The sequence below is a fragment of the Vigna unguiculata genome, chromosome 7, assembly GCF_004118075.2.
Source record: "Vigna unguiculata cultivar IT97K-499-35 chromosome 7, ASM411807v1, whole genome shotgun sequence".
NCBI lineage: Eukaryota > Viridiplantae > Streptophyta > Magnoliopsida > Fabales > Fabaceae > Vigna > Vigna unguiculata.
Window position 1 is genome coordinate 35,005,177 of NC_040285.1, and position 18,563 is coordinate 35,023,739.

An 18,563-nucleotide genomic window follows, 5' to 3' on the forward strand; every position below is an offset into this window, starting at 1 on the left:
AAGAAGATATTAAAAACATAAAAGTCCCTTATGCATCAACCTAGCTAGCTAAGTTATTTGGTTCATTATTTTATTTGACGTGAAAGAGTAACAGTGGCGCGTAGGTTTTGTGATGAGAGATTAAATAGAAGATAATTTGTGGAAGTTGATATCATAGAATGGTGACATAGATATTATAGAAGAATAGAATAAGATTATATAAAGTAAGATCTGCGATATTTTGATGGTTGCGGATGATGATATGACGTTGGTACCCAAAACAGAGGTAGGTTATAGGAGGAATAGGATTAAATAGAAAGAGAGGGTTTGAAAAATTGGCGTACGATAGGGGTGGTTGGTGGGGTAATCCTTTCAAATCCAAGTTTGGCAGAACACAGTGTGTACTGTTTTTCTTTATTTGGATATTCAATCACTCCACCCACACCAACCTCTTTCATCATTGCTTCTTCTAACTCACTTTTTTTCTACTTTAGGTGGATTTTTATTTTAGGATAAACCTAGTGTATTTGGATTTCAAAATTTATGTATATGCATGTATATTAAAAAAATAAATTATTGTTACTTATAAATGTTTAAATTTAACTAATATTTCCAAAAGTTTAGTGCTAGAAGTTCATCTTAAAAAAATAATTATTTGATGAAATCTAAAATATTTTATTTAAATCAAAACATTTAAAAAATAATTATAAATTTAAATATCAAACATATCAATTGTTTTAGAATTGGTAAATTTTCTGCTCCAAACATAAAATAAACTTATATCCTACGAAGAAGAGATTAGTTCCATCCATTTAGCCTCTCTCTGGTTGTTGCAAAATTCACAGATATTAAGTCGGTATAACACGGTAAAAAAAATTTCTTTTAATTGCATTACAATTATTAAGCACTTTTCACCCTTCAAAAATTTGTCTAATTTGAATTGATTAGAAAAGGCTTAAAATCACGTAGCAAAATCAACAACATAAATATTCGTCATTAATACTGTTTGAAAACATAAAACAACATCGATATAACGTTAATAGTGTTTGATTTCAGTTTATTTTTCCAAAAATTTACTGTTCAACCATGAATCTGGCTTATTTATAATATACAGCGTATATAAAGAATAATAAACAAAAAAATTAAATATTTTAATTTAAATTTTAAGACAAACTTTTTATGTAATTATCTTTGATATAGTCAAATCTACTTTAAATCAGTCTGTATGCGAATTACGTGGAATTTCTGAATTACAAAGTCGAAATTGAAAGTCAATGCGGGCTGAAAAAAAAGTCAAAGACGCAACAAGATTCAAAGGTGGACTCCTCTGAATTTTTATAATTTCAAAAAGTTAATTTATATCCGTATATAAAATATGTTAATATTTAGAAAATTTATGAATTGAGTTATGAAATTTGTAAAAAGATTATTTATAATATATATATATATATATATATATATATATATATATATATATATATCCATTTAATTTTTCTAATAAAATATTTTACTCTTTTTTTTTCTTCTAAATAGCACCTCTTTCAATTTAAGAAGTATAAATAATTATATTTAAAACTTCATTAATTTGTTTTAGTATTATGTAATTTTATTATGAATGATTTGGAAATTAATACTGTTTATTAACCTATTCCATCTTGGTAAGTTTAATGTCATTGCATATTTTTGTTTTTAAATATTGAATTTCATCATGTATTTGTCAAAATTTCATATGTTTAATAACCACAGGTATTATTTTATATCCACTGTGAAACAGTTATTAGCGTTAGATCCAAAATTAACAAAATACTATCAGAAAATCTGTGCAAAATATACAAATTTTATTCCCTATGTTATAATAATAACAATAATTTAGAAATAAAAAATTAGGAAGAAAATAAAAAATTTAGTGATGAATAATAAATGTAAACACTTTTAGTGAAACATTTATTGATAACTCTTTTCCCTGTAAACAGAGTTTTGGTGGTAAAGAGCCGTGCCCATTGATGCTATACTTTTTTGTATCATGATTCTGAATTTGTCAATATGGACTTCAGAACTCATCAGGAGGCCTCTTTATCTTTGTGGCCCAAATGTAACCACTAGATGATAGTAAAATTTGCTTTCGGTCTAAGATAGAGAACAACAATAAATAAATAAATAATTATATTAAAAGTTTGAAAAACCTACCATTTCGTCTCCAAATTATCCATAGATTATGGTTTCATATAGAAAAGGAAAAAGAATCTCCACGGTTATGTATAAGACTTCTGTCAAAACAAATATGGCACAAGTTTAGACTTAACACCAAGAGTCAAACAAAGAATAACTATGGTAATGACTAAGGACTTGTGTGTGCATAGCATTATTTATCATTCTATTTTTCACCAACTATATTTTATTTTTCTATGCAATTCTAATCAATAATTTATTTATGATATATTACCACTATTATTAATAATAAAAATATTAAACTATTCAATTGGTTAGTTATTCCTATAATAATAATAATAATAACATATATAATAATAAAAAGTTTGTAATTGGACTGGATCATTATTTTTTTACACTTTCATATTGGCTGTTGACACCTTTATAAATAGAATTTTTTAATTTTTTTTTATTTTATATTTCATGATTAATTCATGTGGATTAAACTGATATAATAATTTTATTTTATAAACAAATTAAATAATATATGGCATTGTCACGTTAATATTCTAAAAAATAAAAGAAGTAAATGATATAAAAGTTTCGACTAACAATTTTACTTTACGTAAGAAAAACTTATCTTCTTTTTATAATAGAAATGCGGATCGATGCAAAAGTGGATGTGTTTTTGTTATAATTATTACTTTTTATTTATAATTTAGTTTATTTTCTTTTTTTAAAGAACATAGAAATGTTCAAAGTGCCCTTTTATTTCATTAATTTAACTTGTCTTAAACTATAAAAGAAAAACACTTGACACTTGCATATAAGTTTCAAATGTAGGTAAATTTTAACCAATGTTATTCTATTTAACGAAACATTTCTTAAACGACAGTAGCTGAATTGATATTTTATTTTCAATAACTCTTTTCTATCTTGACATTACGTTTAAGAAAATATAAAGGTTTCATAATTATTGTATAATAAGAAAAAAATAAATATTAAAATAAGTGTTATTTTAATTTTTCAATATATTTTTAACTTTGTTAATTAATTATTTATTTATTAATAACATAAAAGTGGTTAATAAGAAAATTATAAAATACTTCATTTATTTAGTTTAGTTTTTAATTATAAAAAAACACAAAAAGATAGAAACATTAAGGAAAGTATCTTAACTATGGCAGTGAAGTCCTTAATGTTTGATTCAATGAGTTTGTAGGAAGACACAGCATTTGAGAGTTGGAGAAGAAGAAAGAGGAAGCAAAGAACAAGGATGGTGGAGTTGGTGTTGTTCAAGAACCCATTGCTCCACGCATCACTCTCCCTGATCCTCGTCTTCACCTTCGCCTTCTTCAAAATCCCCCTCCTTTTCCTTCACGCTCTCCAGACCTACATCCACCCCGATTCCCAACCCCAATCCAATGGCCTCAGAGCCGCCATCCGTCGCCCCGGCGTCGACGGCTACCAGCCCCTCTCCTCCAAAACCGCCGCCGAACTCAAGAAGAGGAACAAGTCCAACAAGGACAAGCCCGATTTTGACGAAAACAATGCCCAGATCTTCAGACTCACGCTCGACCATGCCCACCTACAGTCCCGACTCTTCGTCGATCAGTACTGCGTCGCTTTCACTCTCTCCTTCGCTGCCCTTTTCTCCCTCTTGCTCCACAACTTTCTCCAATCGCCCCCGCATAATGGGTTCTTCGCCAACGGCGTTTTCGTTCCAATTCTGTTATCAATTTTGAGTCTTTACATGTGGGGGACGCTGCTCGTTAAGGTCACGTTCGAGAGATCCGCGTCCAGGAGGTCCGAGAAGCAATTGAGCTTTTTTTTTGGGGTTTTGGGGCTTTTCTTGGGGCTTTTGTTTGTTCCTGATGGCGTGTCTTCGGTTTTGGAGTTCCATTTTGAGTCTCCTATCGATGGGTTTTGGAGGGTTTTCGTTGCTGCATTGATGGGTTTCCTTGCGGGGTGTTTGTTCATTCCTGCTTCTAGAAGTGCTCGTTGTTTTTGGCTTGGGACTGATCAGATACGTTGCAATTTGTCGATGATAACTTGTGGGTGGTTTACTCGTGCGATCCTTTATGCAAATCAGGTGTTAGTTATATTTGTAGCTCTGTTGTGGATAACCCCCTTGGCTGAGATTTTTGTGAATAGTGGAGATGCTGCGGCAAAGAGTGGATTTGGTAATGCGGAGAAATTGGTGGGGAGTATGGGGTTCTTGGCTTCTGATTTTGGTAGGTTTAGGAAGTGGTGCTTGTTGGGGTCTAGTTTGTTGCAGATTGTGGCTTTGAGGCCTAACCTGCAGATGTATCTGAATGAAGCTTTGTTGTCTTGGTACCAAAGGCTTCATGCTAGCAAGGTTCCTGACTTGGATTATAGTAGGGCAAAGATGTTTCTGCATAATCACTATTTGTGCCTTGTGGTTTTGCAGTTCCTTGCCCCTCCTGTGCTGGTGCTTATCTTTCTTGGCTTGTCACAGATTGATGGTGGTTCCTTTGCAAATCTTACGATGATGAGTGATTTACTGCCCAGGTTTGTTTTCATCAGGGAAGTGACTTTGTTTTTGGCTTGGTGGGTAAGCTTCCTCTGGGCACTGTTCTCCTCGGCGATCCTTATGCTACATCGCCACTGTGTTTTATATGTTTCTTGATTGAGCTTTAGTTTTCCTGAGTGCGATTTATTGGGCCTTTCGGTGAGCCTTTTATCAATACTTTCATTTTGAGAAGAGTGCTGGACTTGTAACTGAAGTTTTGCAGGTTAGTTGACACGGTATCATTCTTTAGCAGATATGAGGTTTCAAGTTGTTTGTTGTATGTTGTTACTGTTGAAGTTATTGGACATTAGAATCATACACAATAAACTGACTATAGAAAGGCCAAAGTTTATATCAAAGTATACATTCCCTTCAAATATCATGCACACTTACATGTGTCGTAGTTTGTGATTTAGAGGTGTATGTGTATACAGGCTGAAACACTTGACATGATTTTATTTCGATAAGTACGAAAGTTTAGCACTGGATTAGCCATCCGTGTATTTTTCCTAGAAGTAAATGTTATCGTGCTTGTTCATCATCCGTGTATAAACACTTATTTCAGTTGTTTATTATGCTAATCATATCATTTTTATATATGCACCCTTTCTTTCTTTCTTTCCCTCTATAATAATAGTGTATGAACGTGAAACAAACTACAAACATTGTTTGCTATAACAATTTCATACACTCAGTCTTTCAAGATCTGTACCTACTGCAGTTCTGTGCTCTTACTGTGTGGTGTAATTGTGGTGCATTTATGCATAATTACATGTAAAGTGTATATGACACTGTATTTAGTTTTGGTCCTTATGTGATGTGTTAAATAAATGAAGAAATAAATCACCTTTATGCCTTGATTAAAACTTATCACCCACCATTCTCTGCTATTAGAATGTCCATTTGTAAACAGAGACTATAAATTTAAACATTTTGAGGTCTTTTCAATATGCTATCTGTTCATAAATGATTTTTTCTTTGAGTAGAAACACAACTTGGCTTGACATTGCTATTTTGACATACTTTTTGGGGAGTGTATATGTGCACACCATAAATTATTCTGTGTCTCGTGTATTGGATACAACGAAATTGCCTAATTATTTAAAATATGGTTGAGGTTGTCTCCACCTGTTATAGTATTGGTGTATCTACAAAATGGGGTGAGAAATGCAGCAATTTTCGGTGGGAACTTGAGAAATAAGAATCACTAATCTTTACTATCCATGAAGTGTTTGGCCAAAAAATTAGCTGACCATGTTTCAGATGTTTTAACTAGGTATAAAGAACTGTTAGATATATTTCTGTTTTCAAGAACAGGAAACACCTTTATGTTGAGAATGAAACTTTTGTAATGTGATTGTTTTCTTAAAAGAGTGGTGTCAAAATACTCTTTTTTTATCTGTTATTGTCCACTGATGTATATTTATTTTCCTTTATTAGATTTGTCTGTTTTAACTTTTAATTATATTAGCCTGTGCATCTGTACCATTTTTCGTAATGACGGATTTGGTACCTGCACATGCCTATAGAAGTATGAAATCTTATATTAGTTTAATATCAAACTCAGACTTTTACTGATTAGAAGGTAAATATTCCAATAAACTTAGAATTTCTTGATCGATGATTAACCATTGCATTATGCGCGTGAGAGCTTGCTTACAGTGCACAGAAAGAAGTTTTAAAGTTGTTTGGATTAACATTTGGAGATTTGATATTGCTCTTGTAAATTTGATCCTGGTTAAAAGTTCCTTTGAGGTTTGAGGTGTAGTTTTGTGGTCAATTTGTGTTGCAATTTGTATGAAATTCTAGGAATGTGAAAAATGTTGTTCAGTTGTTACTTGTTACTTTTAATAAAATATGAAGTCAGTAGAAAATTTGATTTTAATGAAAAAAAAAAATACAACTCTTGTACATGGTCACGCAATGGTTTCTGAACTTATCTTTTGAGATAGAAAAATGTTTTATTTTTTAAACTTTTTTATGGTTTTCGTACAGGGTTAATTTATATTTACATGCGAAATTGGAATTCCTTTTTCTGTTTCAAAATTCATATAAAATTCGTCCATATATCTTAGTAATGCATAAAATATGTCTTCATAACTAAGAAAAAAAATATATAAAACTAAATAACAAAAGAATAATATATTTCTTTCAATCATACTTGATTGTCATGTATTTGACGTGTCAGTCCAGTTAACAACCAGTTAACAAGACGTTAATCATATTAACTAAAAGATAATGTTGTTTTGTTTTGAAAGACAGTTTTCATGTATTACTAAAATATAAGTTAAATAGTTGTTTAAACTAATTAATCGATTATTATATTATGTAAGTGTTAAATGATATTAAAATATTAATATATTTTAAAATTAATATAAGTTGGTTGAATCAAGTACTCTGTGAAATATTATGAATTTTTTAAATGTAAAAGAAAAAATATTATAAATTAATATCTTATTATATATAATTAATGTATTGCAACAAATCATGTGATAAATTTACTAATTTTTATTAATGTAAATTAAATTAAAATAATATATATCAAAGTAAAGTCATGTCATTAAATTATTTAGATAATTTATGATAAAATTAAAGAACATATGAATTTACCACAAAGTCATGTCATTAAATTAATTAGATAATTTATGATAAAATTAAAGAACATAAGAATTTACCACGTTAATTTTATCCAATAATCCTACAATTTTTACGGTGAAGAAATAAGTCTACAGTTTTTTATTTTCTGATATAATGAGTTTTAAAAATGGATAAAACATAAGTTTTCGACTAGGTAACCTTCTCACATGGTATATCTCAATCTATTATGTTAGATTAAATGTTTTCTAAAGCAAGAATTATCCCCCAAAAAATAATCAGTTATGCTTTTATGTGGAAAGTTTGAGAATATTTTATACAATGGGCACTCACTATAGAATAGCCTTGACAAATTATTCTTTTGATGATTTCAATTAAAAACACCTGTTTAGTCAACTTAAATATAAGTAAATTATAACTACTATTACTTTATTTAATTTTATCATTTGAAAAATAATTTAAACTTAGACCTAAATGCAATCCCAAAAAATATAAAACGAAAATGATTTGAAAAGTTTTTTTTTATATATAGAATTAAACGTATATAATTGATTTAACTAATATTCTTAAACCGTAAAAATTAGTGTTGTTTATATTTAAGTAAAGGTAACAATAACCATAAAAAAAAAATAATAAGAGACAATTCAATTTTGATAAGAAAAAGTTGTAAAATACTTCTAAGACGATAATATTCCTTTATCTAATAAGTCACTATTGTTGAATTACATTGATAATACAATACCACTTCTAATAATTTAACATAACATGCCATCACATATCTTATATGTTTATCCTCCTATTGTTTTAAAGAACATGTTATTTATAATGATTTAATTTATGAATAAATATGTTTTTGCTCTTAATTTCTTTTTTAAAATTATGATTTATTTTTCAAACTAAAAGTATATTTCTTTCATTCCTGTATTTTATAAAAGTGATGTGAAACATCATTTTCAGCACGAGTAGAGAGTTTAATGGATAACAAAGAGAAATCTAACAGCTTTTTTTGAATAATTTGAAAACAAAAACACATATTTAACACTTTAAAAAAATGTATTTTATGAACAATTTTTTAAAACAAGAAAAAATAAAACGACTTTTTAGAATTCAAATTTCCTTTCCTATATTATTGTTAAACAAAATAATATCAGACATTTCATTTGAATTAATTTACATATAAGTTAATTTTAATTTATGAAAAAATCATTTAACTTTTTCTTTTATCATTAAATTTAAAAAAAAAAATTCAAAACATATTGAAAATACACATACCCGCATTCTTGTAAACAAACTAGTAAGTGATGAGACCTTATTGGTTTTGTAATATTTATCAACAAAAGTTTAAAAATGTGATTGGCTGAGGAAATAATTATTCTGTACTAAATGAGTTTGCCTATTAAGCTTATTTTAATATTGATATTTTCTTTCATTTTAAGTAAATTTTTTTTTATAGGGATTTTTGCAAGTTGGGTTGATTAGAATTAGGGGCAAACTTACTATTCAACCCATTAAGAAAATATTGGGTTGGATTGAGTTTTATATTTTTTAATCTTAAATCAAATGTAACCAATCCATTATTAAGCAGGTTGAGTTTAGTGGGTCAATTGAGTTAAAATTTTGAAAAAAAATTATGTTTTTTGTTAAAAGTTTTAATTTTTAAGTATGAGCTTGATTAAAAAAAATAGTACAAGCTTTAAAAAATTAATTCAAGAACTTAAGTAAGTGAATAAGTCGAGCTACAATAATTTGTCTACACTAACTAAAGATATGAAAAGAAAAGAAAAGAAAATATGATTTATTTAATAACATTATTATTAATAATAAAATCATATGTGAAACTTCAAAGTTTCATATTAGTTCAGTAAAGATTGAAGTAGATTTCAAAAAGTTATATATGGTTATTCTATGAAACTCTTTTATAATGTGACGACTACTAGCGCCGTTACACAATGCAGATGAGATAAGCGTGGTTCATATATACATAATTAACAATGCTATTAATAGAAACAAAATTATACACTTTCATACACTAAACTTAGTATTAGAGACTATAAAAAGAATCTAAATAAGTTTAGGGAAAAAGATAGTAAAGTTATTTTGCTTCCCAATTTGCATGAGACAAGAGTTGGCAGTGTGAGTTGGTTGTCATCTTATACTTACGTAGCATGTCAAACTCTCTTCATCTCATCCAAAAAAGCACATACTTACGTTCAATCATAAATCTCTTACGTCATAAACGCAACAACTATCCAAGAGATATTCAAATTACATAAATATTTTTCTCCTCCATATACCGATACTTGTGCTCTCATTCTAACGTAATGAAACCATGAATTTGGTATAGCATTTTACTGTCTATGTTTATCTTTCTTGATTTATTGTTTTGGGTAGAAACTGAAGGTTTATGTTTAATTTAAGAAGACTAAACAATCTGTAAATAAGTTTGAGACTATTAGGTGGTTTAAATTGCATAAACATTATGCCTAACATGATACCTACTTTAAAACTACACTCTAACGATAACTTTTATTCATTGATAGTGTTGCGTACAAAAGTGAAACATTTGTAAGAGTTTCAAGTTAAGTGGGATTGGAAACCGATGACAATTTAAGTTTAAAATTTGTTTCGATTTTTTACTCATTATGTGAGCATCAATTAACCGATAATATTAACCATTATATATTATTAATATGATATAAATTTATAGCTTTATTTATCGAGTTTCACATTTGCCATCTTATATATAGGAAATGTTATTTGAAACTTTGATATTAAAAATAGAATACATAAATACATCATTGAACCAAACTTTTGCATCTCTTTCGGATTGAGTTGTTGGCTTTAACAATGAACTCATGCCTATTTGGTCGCGTGGTGATAAGATGAAACTTCCTCCTTATGAAGCTTCTAGCACATTTGTTGGGATGGTTAGGATCACATTTCAATAACCCCTCGCCCCAAATAAAAAAGGAACTCTATTCAATGCTATGTATTTTGTGATTAAAACAAATAAATAAATATTAAAATGAACTATATATGTAAACTTTGTCGGGGAATCTTTTCATACCATACGCATTAGAGATGAGATATTTTTCATTTTCATGCTTTCCAAATATAGATGAAGACAAATTTTAATCATTTCTAACATTATGTTTTGCTTTAAATATTAAAAAAGAAAAAGAAATGAATGTAGAAGTTTCTTGATCCACTAACGTAAGTTACCAACCCTCCCCCACATGGGAAGGAAGTTTCGCGAGAAAAAAAGAGGTAACGTAGAAGAGCTTCTTCTTTCTTTCAATTCCTTTTCTACCTCTCTCTTTCTCCGCTCATTCTCATTCCCATTCCCTTCTCTTATATTTCCACATTCTACGTGAACCTTCTAGAACCATCACCACAAAAACCCGTCCTTCGCCATTTTCATTCCATGGCTCCGCCGCTGGAACACAACAGCGACTCCACCAGCGCCGAGTCTCAGAGATCCATTCCCACGCCGTTTCTCACCAAAACCTACCAGCTCGTCGACGATCACACCATCGATGATGTCATTTCCTGGAACGATTCTGGATCATCCTTCATCGTTTGGAACACCACCGTTTTTGCCAGGGATTTGCTTCCTAAATATTTCAAGCACAACAACTTCTCCAGCTTCGTTCGCCAGCTCAACACCTATGTAATTATTTTTCTCTATCAATTTCTTTTTCTTTCTTTTCCCTTTCCTACTTTTGTATTTTTGTTAATCTTGCTTGATTTTTAGGGATTCAGAAAAGTTGTACCTGATCGGTGGGAATTCTCCAACGAGTGTTTCCGAAGAGGCCAGAAGCAACTTCTCTGCGAAATTCAGCGGCGGAAGATCCTCTCCTCGTCGCCGCCAGCTGGAGCAACTGCTAGCGTGGCGTTTCCGTCGCCACTGCCGCTTTCCGCAATTCCGATATCGAAGCCGATCGTGTCGCCGTCAAACTCAACGGAGGAGCAGGTGATCTCGTCGAACTCTTCGCCGTCGAGAGTTCCGGCAGAGCTGTTGGACGAGAACGAGCGGCTGAGAAAGGAGAACATTCTTTTGATGAAGGAATTGGAAGAGATGAGATCGCTCTGCAACAACATACTCAATCTCATGTCGAATTACGCAACCTCTAGAGCGGACGGTGGTGCCGAGGCGGTAAAGACGCTTGGTTTGATGCCGTTGAAGCGGTGCTCTGCTGAGGACGCGGCGGAGGAGATGAATCCGAAGCTGTTTGGGGTGGCGATTGGTACGAAGCGAGCAAGAGAGGAAGGACGTGGAGCGGAGTATGATACGGTTTTGAGTCTTCATCCGTTCCACGCTGACGTGAAATCTGAACCGTTAGATTTCGAAAGACATAGAGAAAACAGAAGTACTTCGTGGCTAAATCACTGTCGTACAGCAAACGAGAGAATGTGTAATTGACACACGATGTTGTAAGCTAGGTAACATTTTAGGTTAAGTTAGGAGCGTCGTAGAGAATCAGAGTCACTTAAGAACGGAGACGCACGTGTCAAATGTACGTGGTTAACCGATGGACTTTTCTCGCAGAAGTTTCTCAGAAGAAATCGATACTTTGTTGTCAATTTCCATCTCTTTCTTTTTATTATATTCTTCGGACTTGGAGTGTGGATTTGACTGCAAGGGAAATATACTAATTAATGATAATAGATTATCTTTAATATTTTGTTTTTAGCTATATAAAAGATATATAATGGTTTATGCAATATGAGGGACCAGGTATTTATATTTCTTTGTAATATCATGTAAGTTATTAACTTTAAAATGTATTGGAATAATCAATTTCCAATGTGACGGTCGAGTACAGTTTGGGACTTCATTTTCTCATTAATCAATTCCATAACATTTTTTAACTATATCCGTAGTTTGTTTTTGGATAATACTTTTAATTTTAATTAAAAATAAGTTATTTTTTGTTAGAGTTCCTTATTTCGATTTTTATTGCCGAATTTATTTTCCAGTCATTTAAACCGAAAATTATCGTTAACAAAATCAAATTATCATTAACCGGCAAACAACCTGTTTTTGTTGAAATAAGAAAAATAAACAAAGAATAAATGAAATATTTGGTTTTACAGTTTTAACATTAACCGGGAAATAACAATCTTTTAGAAATAATTTATTTAATAAATTTAAAATTTATATAAATAATTATTTTTTCCATAAAAAAATGCTTAGTAAATGAAATGGTTAAAAAGTATGCATGAAGATATTTTAATATGGTTTTTTCTTTACTCTAAATTTGTAAGCCAAATTAATAAAGAGAAAAGAAAGAAAAAAGTAACTTAACTGGAAGGACATCGATGACTAGCAGCAGCTGAAACGTCTAAAATCATGATTTGAAGAGAGACCAAACAAGAAGATTCTACTCAAACAAAGTGTGGAGTTTTCCCAACAGAAAAAAAAAAAAAAAAATTGTACAATTGATTTTTCTGATTTCCAATTCATAAAAGCATGGTAGAAGTAGGTGAACTTTCTTGTTTGAATGAAGCTTTAATTGAAGACTACTATCATACTATAAACCCCACATGTTGGATTGAAATTTCTATCGGGTGGAAGACTTTTTTTTTTTTTTTTTTTTTTAAATATAAAGCGTACCTTTTACGTCGAGTAGAAGACCTTTTTCATTCAAGTTCAGAGATTTCTCTCTACCACCAACGTAATCTTGTTTCAAATTATTTTACAATTTAAATATTTTATGTAAATATCATTATATAAATTTATTAAATTTTAAATTTTTGTATTTGATAAAGTATTTCAATTATTATAATCAAAAAAATTATTAATATTAATAAATTGTTTTATTTAATCTTAATTAATATTATTTTTTTCTTGTTAAAACCTCTTAAGATTTTTTCACCACGCATCAACAAGGTTTTTTGAATGACGCTTTTTTTGTTGACAATGTTAAACACGCTTATTACTTGTTGGTTGTTAAACACATACTATTACTTATGTTGACATTGATCAAATTATTTCTACAACGAAATTGGGTGAGAGTTATTTTGTTGTCTCTTTAATTAATATCGGCTGAAAAATTCCTCCTGTTGACAACGGTAAATAAATTTTAATTAATATGAATAAAATAACTATTAATTTTATATAAAAAAAGTTTAATGAACATTTGCTAAAAATAGTTATTGTGTAAAGATTAAAATTAAAGATGAATAACCTTGAGATGTCCTACCAAAAGATAAGACAACCGGTTAGCCGATTGAGGTTAATTTTCAAAAATAGTATATATATATATATATATATATATATATATATATATATATATATATATATATATATATATATATATATATATATATATATATATTAAAATAAATATTTTTAAGTTTTTAATTAATTATTTAATGTCTCATAAATTAATTAATTAATTAATTATCATTTTTGTATATTAAATTATTCCATTACCATTATTAATTATAATTTAATGGGCAAATGTTTATAATTTAAGTTCTAACTTACATCATTAGAATGATGCAATACATAAACTATTTTATGCCTCAATTTTGACTAAAAAAATGGACCGGTGGATTAGATGTGGATCAAACCGGCCCATATGTCAACACTCACCTTGCCGCTCCTACATTAAGAAAAAGAATATAAATATTTTTCAAATTTTTATTTAAATAAAATATGAAAATCTTTAAGTTTAAGTATTTATATTACTTAGAAAAATAATAGAATTTTATTTTCATTTAAATTTATTTTATCTAAATAATATATTTTTGTCATAAAACATTTCAAATCTTTTATAAAAAGGAATTATTCTATAAAAAAAATCATTTAAACGTACCTTAACAACAATCAATTTCAAAGTTTTTCTCTCGTTAGGATTATTTTAATATAATAATTTAATTACGGTCATCTTCATCGCAAGAGTCATTATAGGATATTAATTTTTTTTAGCAGTTCTCACTATGTCACGTTATTTTTAAGATTTCATGTTTAAATATAAGATTTTTTTGTAACATCCCACTTCAATATTATTTTCCTATAAACTTATCGAGAAGAGTTGCCTCTAAGATAAAAAAATAATTTTTGATTTTTGTAACCTAATTTCTTAAATGTTTTGTTATAGCAACAGTATAATAGATGAGTTTTATAAGATTCAGCTCTTAAATTTATGATCATAGATATAACTCCCATATCAGAGACATCCTAATAATTTATTCAAAACATATCTATATTTTCTCCATTCATTTATTTTCTATCCCTTTTTATATTATTATAATATGTGATAAAAAAAAAAAAAGACTTTCACAGGTAATGAAAAATATCATTTGTAATTCCAATTTAATTCTTAAGTTTATAAAAGTGGTATTCATACGCTCTTCACTAATTATAATCAAACTGTGTGACATATTTAATAATTAGTTAGAGTGCATCTGTATTAGAAATTGCTTAGCTTCTAATAGTTTATTTTCAATAAAAATATTATTTCATATACGGTTTACTATAAATAACATTTTATATTGTGCTGTGGTTTAAAATGCCTTGTTGTCACATTGCAAGAGAATGAGAAATCAGGAACATCACACTCCGATGTTGATTAAGGGGGCATTTCTTCCTCACTTCGAAGATTTTTTCAACAATTCTAAATTTTTCAAAATTTTTAAAATAAACTTTTGATTTTTTTTCCTACTCACCGATTTGTACATTTAAAAAATATTTAAAAAAGATAATATTTAAAAAATTACTGAATTTCAAAATTCATCTAAAAAATATATATATACACCGGATTTCCAAATCCGTAATAGCTAAACCAAATTACTTAATTCGATACTTGTGTGTAGAATGCTGGTAAAAAATTTAAAGGTCAATTCAATTGTTTTAAGTTAAAGGTTAATTCAGGTATTTTCAAAAAGTTTGGAGTTTTTGTAGAAAAGTTGGAGGTGCGGGAAAGAAACACCCTAATGGGGATTGGACCGTGCTTGATACATAATGTTTGTCAATACATTTTTGGATTGGTTTAATTACCTTTCAGGCCCAATTCATTTCCCTTTTTAACTAAATTCAAACTTATTCTGCCACGTTATGAGATTAGTTTTTTTCATTACAACTAGAGATGGCAAATAAACCCGTGCCCGTGGGTATCACCCGAACCCGTCCGCGTTTTGACGGGGAATCCCCGCTTTGACTAGGTATGGGTAATACCCGAAATTTTCAACTGGGGATGGAGATGGGGATGGGGATATATATATATCCGCCCAAATACCCGTCCCCGCTTAAATTACTAAACTATTTATAATTTATTAAATAATCTAAAAAATATATATAAATAAATAATATATTTACACATAAAATATAATATAATATAATATAATATAATATAATATAATATAGTATATATACATATAAATAAAATATACTTTTATATATATATATATATATATATATATATATATATATATTTACACATATACATATAATATAATATAATATAATATAATATAATATAATATAATATACATATAATATATATACATAATAATATAATATAATATATATAATATATACGTATAAAACAAATTAATCATTTAACTAGTGAGATCTTTTATAAAGAAATTTATAACATTACAAATTTATAAAAATTTAAAAGAAATATATATATATATATATATATATATATATATATATATATATATATATATATATATATAAATTCGAGAAAGTGTAGCATATTGGACAGCAACTCCTAAAAGAATGGAAAAATTTGAGGAAAGAGCTAGACAATTGCGAATTTCTTTCACTAAAAAGTTAAGTTTGGATTGCCCAACTAGATGGAATTCTACTTACAAGATGCTTGATATTGCCATATGTTATAAGGATGTGTTTTTTAGGTTAAAGCAACGTGAAGCTCGATACACTTCTTTGCCAACTGATATGCAGTGGGAATTTGCAAAGGATGTTTGTCGAAGGCTAAAATTATTTAATGACATCACAGAAATCATTTCTGGCTCCAAATACCCAACTGCCAACATCTTTTTCCCAAAGATTTGTGAGATCAAGATTGCAATAAATGATTGGGTTAAATCTCCTGAGATAACCATTCAAAATATGGCAATACAAATGTTAAAGAAATTTGAAAGTTACTGGAGTGTTATTCATGATATATTGGCAATTGCTTCAGTTTTAGATCCAAGGTACAAGATGGACATGTTAGAATATTATTTTTATAAATTGTATGGTAATGATTTTGATCTGAAACTTAGTAGGATTCGTCAAATGTGCTATGATTTGGTTTTGGAATATCAATCAAAAAAGAATGAAACTTCTTCTTATAGAGCTACATCATTGGAGTTGGGAAAGGATGTTGATAATGATGCGAATGAATTTTTAGAGTTTATGGCAAAAAAGAAAAAATCTAGAACTACAGTTATGAAAACAGAGTTGGATTATTACTTGGAAGAAGATAATTTGCCGGTTACACAAGAATTTGATATCCTATCATGGTGGAAAACAAATGGGTTAAAGTTTCCAACCCTTCAAGCAATTGCAAGGGATGTTTTAGCTATTCCAATAACAACTGTAGCTTCTGAATCTGCTTTTAGTACTGGTGGTCAGATATTAACTTCTCACCGTAGTCGACTTCATCATATTACTATAGAGGCTTTGATGTGTACAAGAAGTTGGATATGGAACTCAAACCATCTAGGTAAGTTACTCAAATTTATTAATATTTTTTGTTAGTATTTTTTGTGAATTCTCATCTAATATTCTACATTTGGTGTTTGTAGGTGTTAAAAAATTAAAAGGAAAAGATGTTCTCATGAGTGAAAATGAATCTGATGAAGAAGGTACATTATATTCTAGTAATTAAAATTTTCAATTTCAATTATTATATCATATCTAATTTTTCATTTTTTTTTATGTGTAGGTGGATCGAATGCAAACGAAACCACTGATCATTTGTAAAATTAATAAATATTTTGGTTATTATAAAATTTTAGTAATGTGTAATTTTTTAGCTTTTATATAATTATTTGAATTTTATTTAGTTGTTATTTGATACTTTAATTTGAGATTTATACTATTATAATATTTTTCTTAATATTTGACATCATGAAAATCAAAAAGAGTATGTTATTTTAATATTGAATATTTTGATAGTATCATGATTCCGTTGGTGTGATTTTTAAATTTTTTTTATAAAAAATATTTAATTGATATATAGAACAATAAAAAAATGGGTATGGGTATAGGTATAAGAAAATACCCGTTACCCGGTGGGGATGAGGATGGGTCAAAAGTTGTATACCCGTTGGATTTGGGGATGGGGATGGGGATGAATTTTTATTATGGGGATGGGAATGGGATCATGATACCCGTACCCGCCCCGCCCCGTTGCCATCCCTATTTACAACTAATCCCTGTTGCCATATCAATACATTTTGTGATACTCGGAAAAAAAGTATCGGTATAAATATAAGTAAAATTGAAAAAAGAATATTAAAATCATAGTTATTTAATAAAAAATAGAAGTATAAACACAAGTATTAGATTTTTAATTTTTGAAAATTCTAAAAAAATTAAACTATCATTTAAAGAGTACTTTTGTAAATATATTTTAATACATAATGTTGATTAAAAAAATCAAATGATTACATTCAATTGGATAATTAAATAAAGAATAAAAGTGGATTTTAGGTGATAAAAAAAAAAATCGAAATACACATCCTTCTTCAAATAGTGATTTACATCGAATATCTATGATGTTCTCAAGAGTTCTCAAGAGTTCTCCATTGACACACTCAAGAATTTCACCTACATTTTGTTGTGTATTTAAATATTTATGGCTGATCCTTAAAGTGTGTTACATTTTATAAAGAGGAATGGTCACAAGGAAAAGTGAACAAATTGTTCTTTTCCACATGTTAAAGCTCACATGGAATTCGAGTTTCAAGTTATATCCATTTTTGCACTTTTTTTTTGGTGTGAATTATACTTTATTACATTAATTTTAACCTTTCTAACAATTTTTATTTAATTAATTATTGTAAATATATATATATATATATATATATATATATATATATATTCCAATTTAGTGATTTAGTTGTATGTATTTATATTAATTATATAAAATTCAAATCTTAAACGTATGATAGAATAATTACTCCAATTAATAGTTTGAGGTGTAATTGCTGCTTTTAACTTTGTTTTATTTATGGATATGAATATGATAAAAAAAATACAAAAATGCATGATCAGGCAATGTCAGAGTCACATTACAAGCATATTTGAACTATGGAAGAGTTCAATCAATCAACATCTGTG

General features: G+C 28.7%; 2 protein-coding genes across 3 annotated transcripts; both read left to right on the forward strand.

The window, feature by feature from the left end:
* The first annotated feature begins 3,310 nt into the window (after positions 1–3,310).
* On the forward strand, positions 3,311–5,257 carry LOC114192399. Its single transcript, XM_028082111.1, has one exon. The coding sequence runs from the start codon at positions 3,404–3,406 to the stop codon at positions 4,775–4,777; it is 1,374 nt and encodes a 457-aa protein (XP_027937912.1). The 5' UTR covers positions 3,311–3,403; the 3' UTR covers positions 4,778–5,257.
* A 5,182-nt stretch (positions 5,258–10,439) lies between these two features.
* Positions 10,440–11,980, forward strand: LOC114189733 (heat stress transcription factor B-2b-like). 2 transcript variants are annotated; one of them, XM_028078399.1, is made up of 2 exons: positions 10,440–10,925; positions 11,018–11,980. In XM_028078399.1, the coding sequence occupies exons 1-2, from the start codon at positions 10,792–10,794 to the stop codon at positions 11,676–11,678; spliced, it is 795 nt and encodes a 264-aa protein (XP_027934200.1). In that variant the 5' UTR covers positions 10,440–10,791; the 3' UTR covers positions 11,679–11,980. The 2 variants fall into 2 exon arrangements, with proteins under 2 accessions (XP_027934200.1, XP_027934199.1); XM_028078398.1 differs by having other exon boundaries at positions 10,451–10,925; positions 11,010–11,980.
* The last annotated feature ends 6,583 nt before the right edge of the window (positions 11,981–18,563 follow it).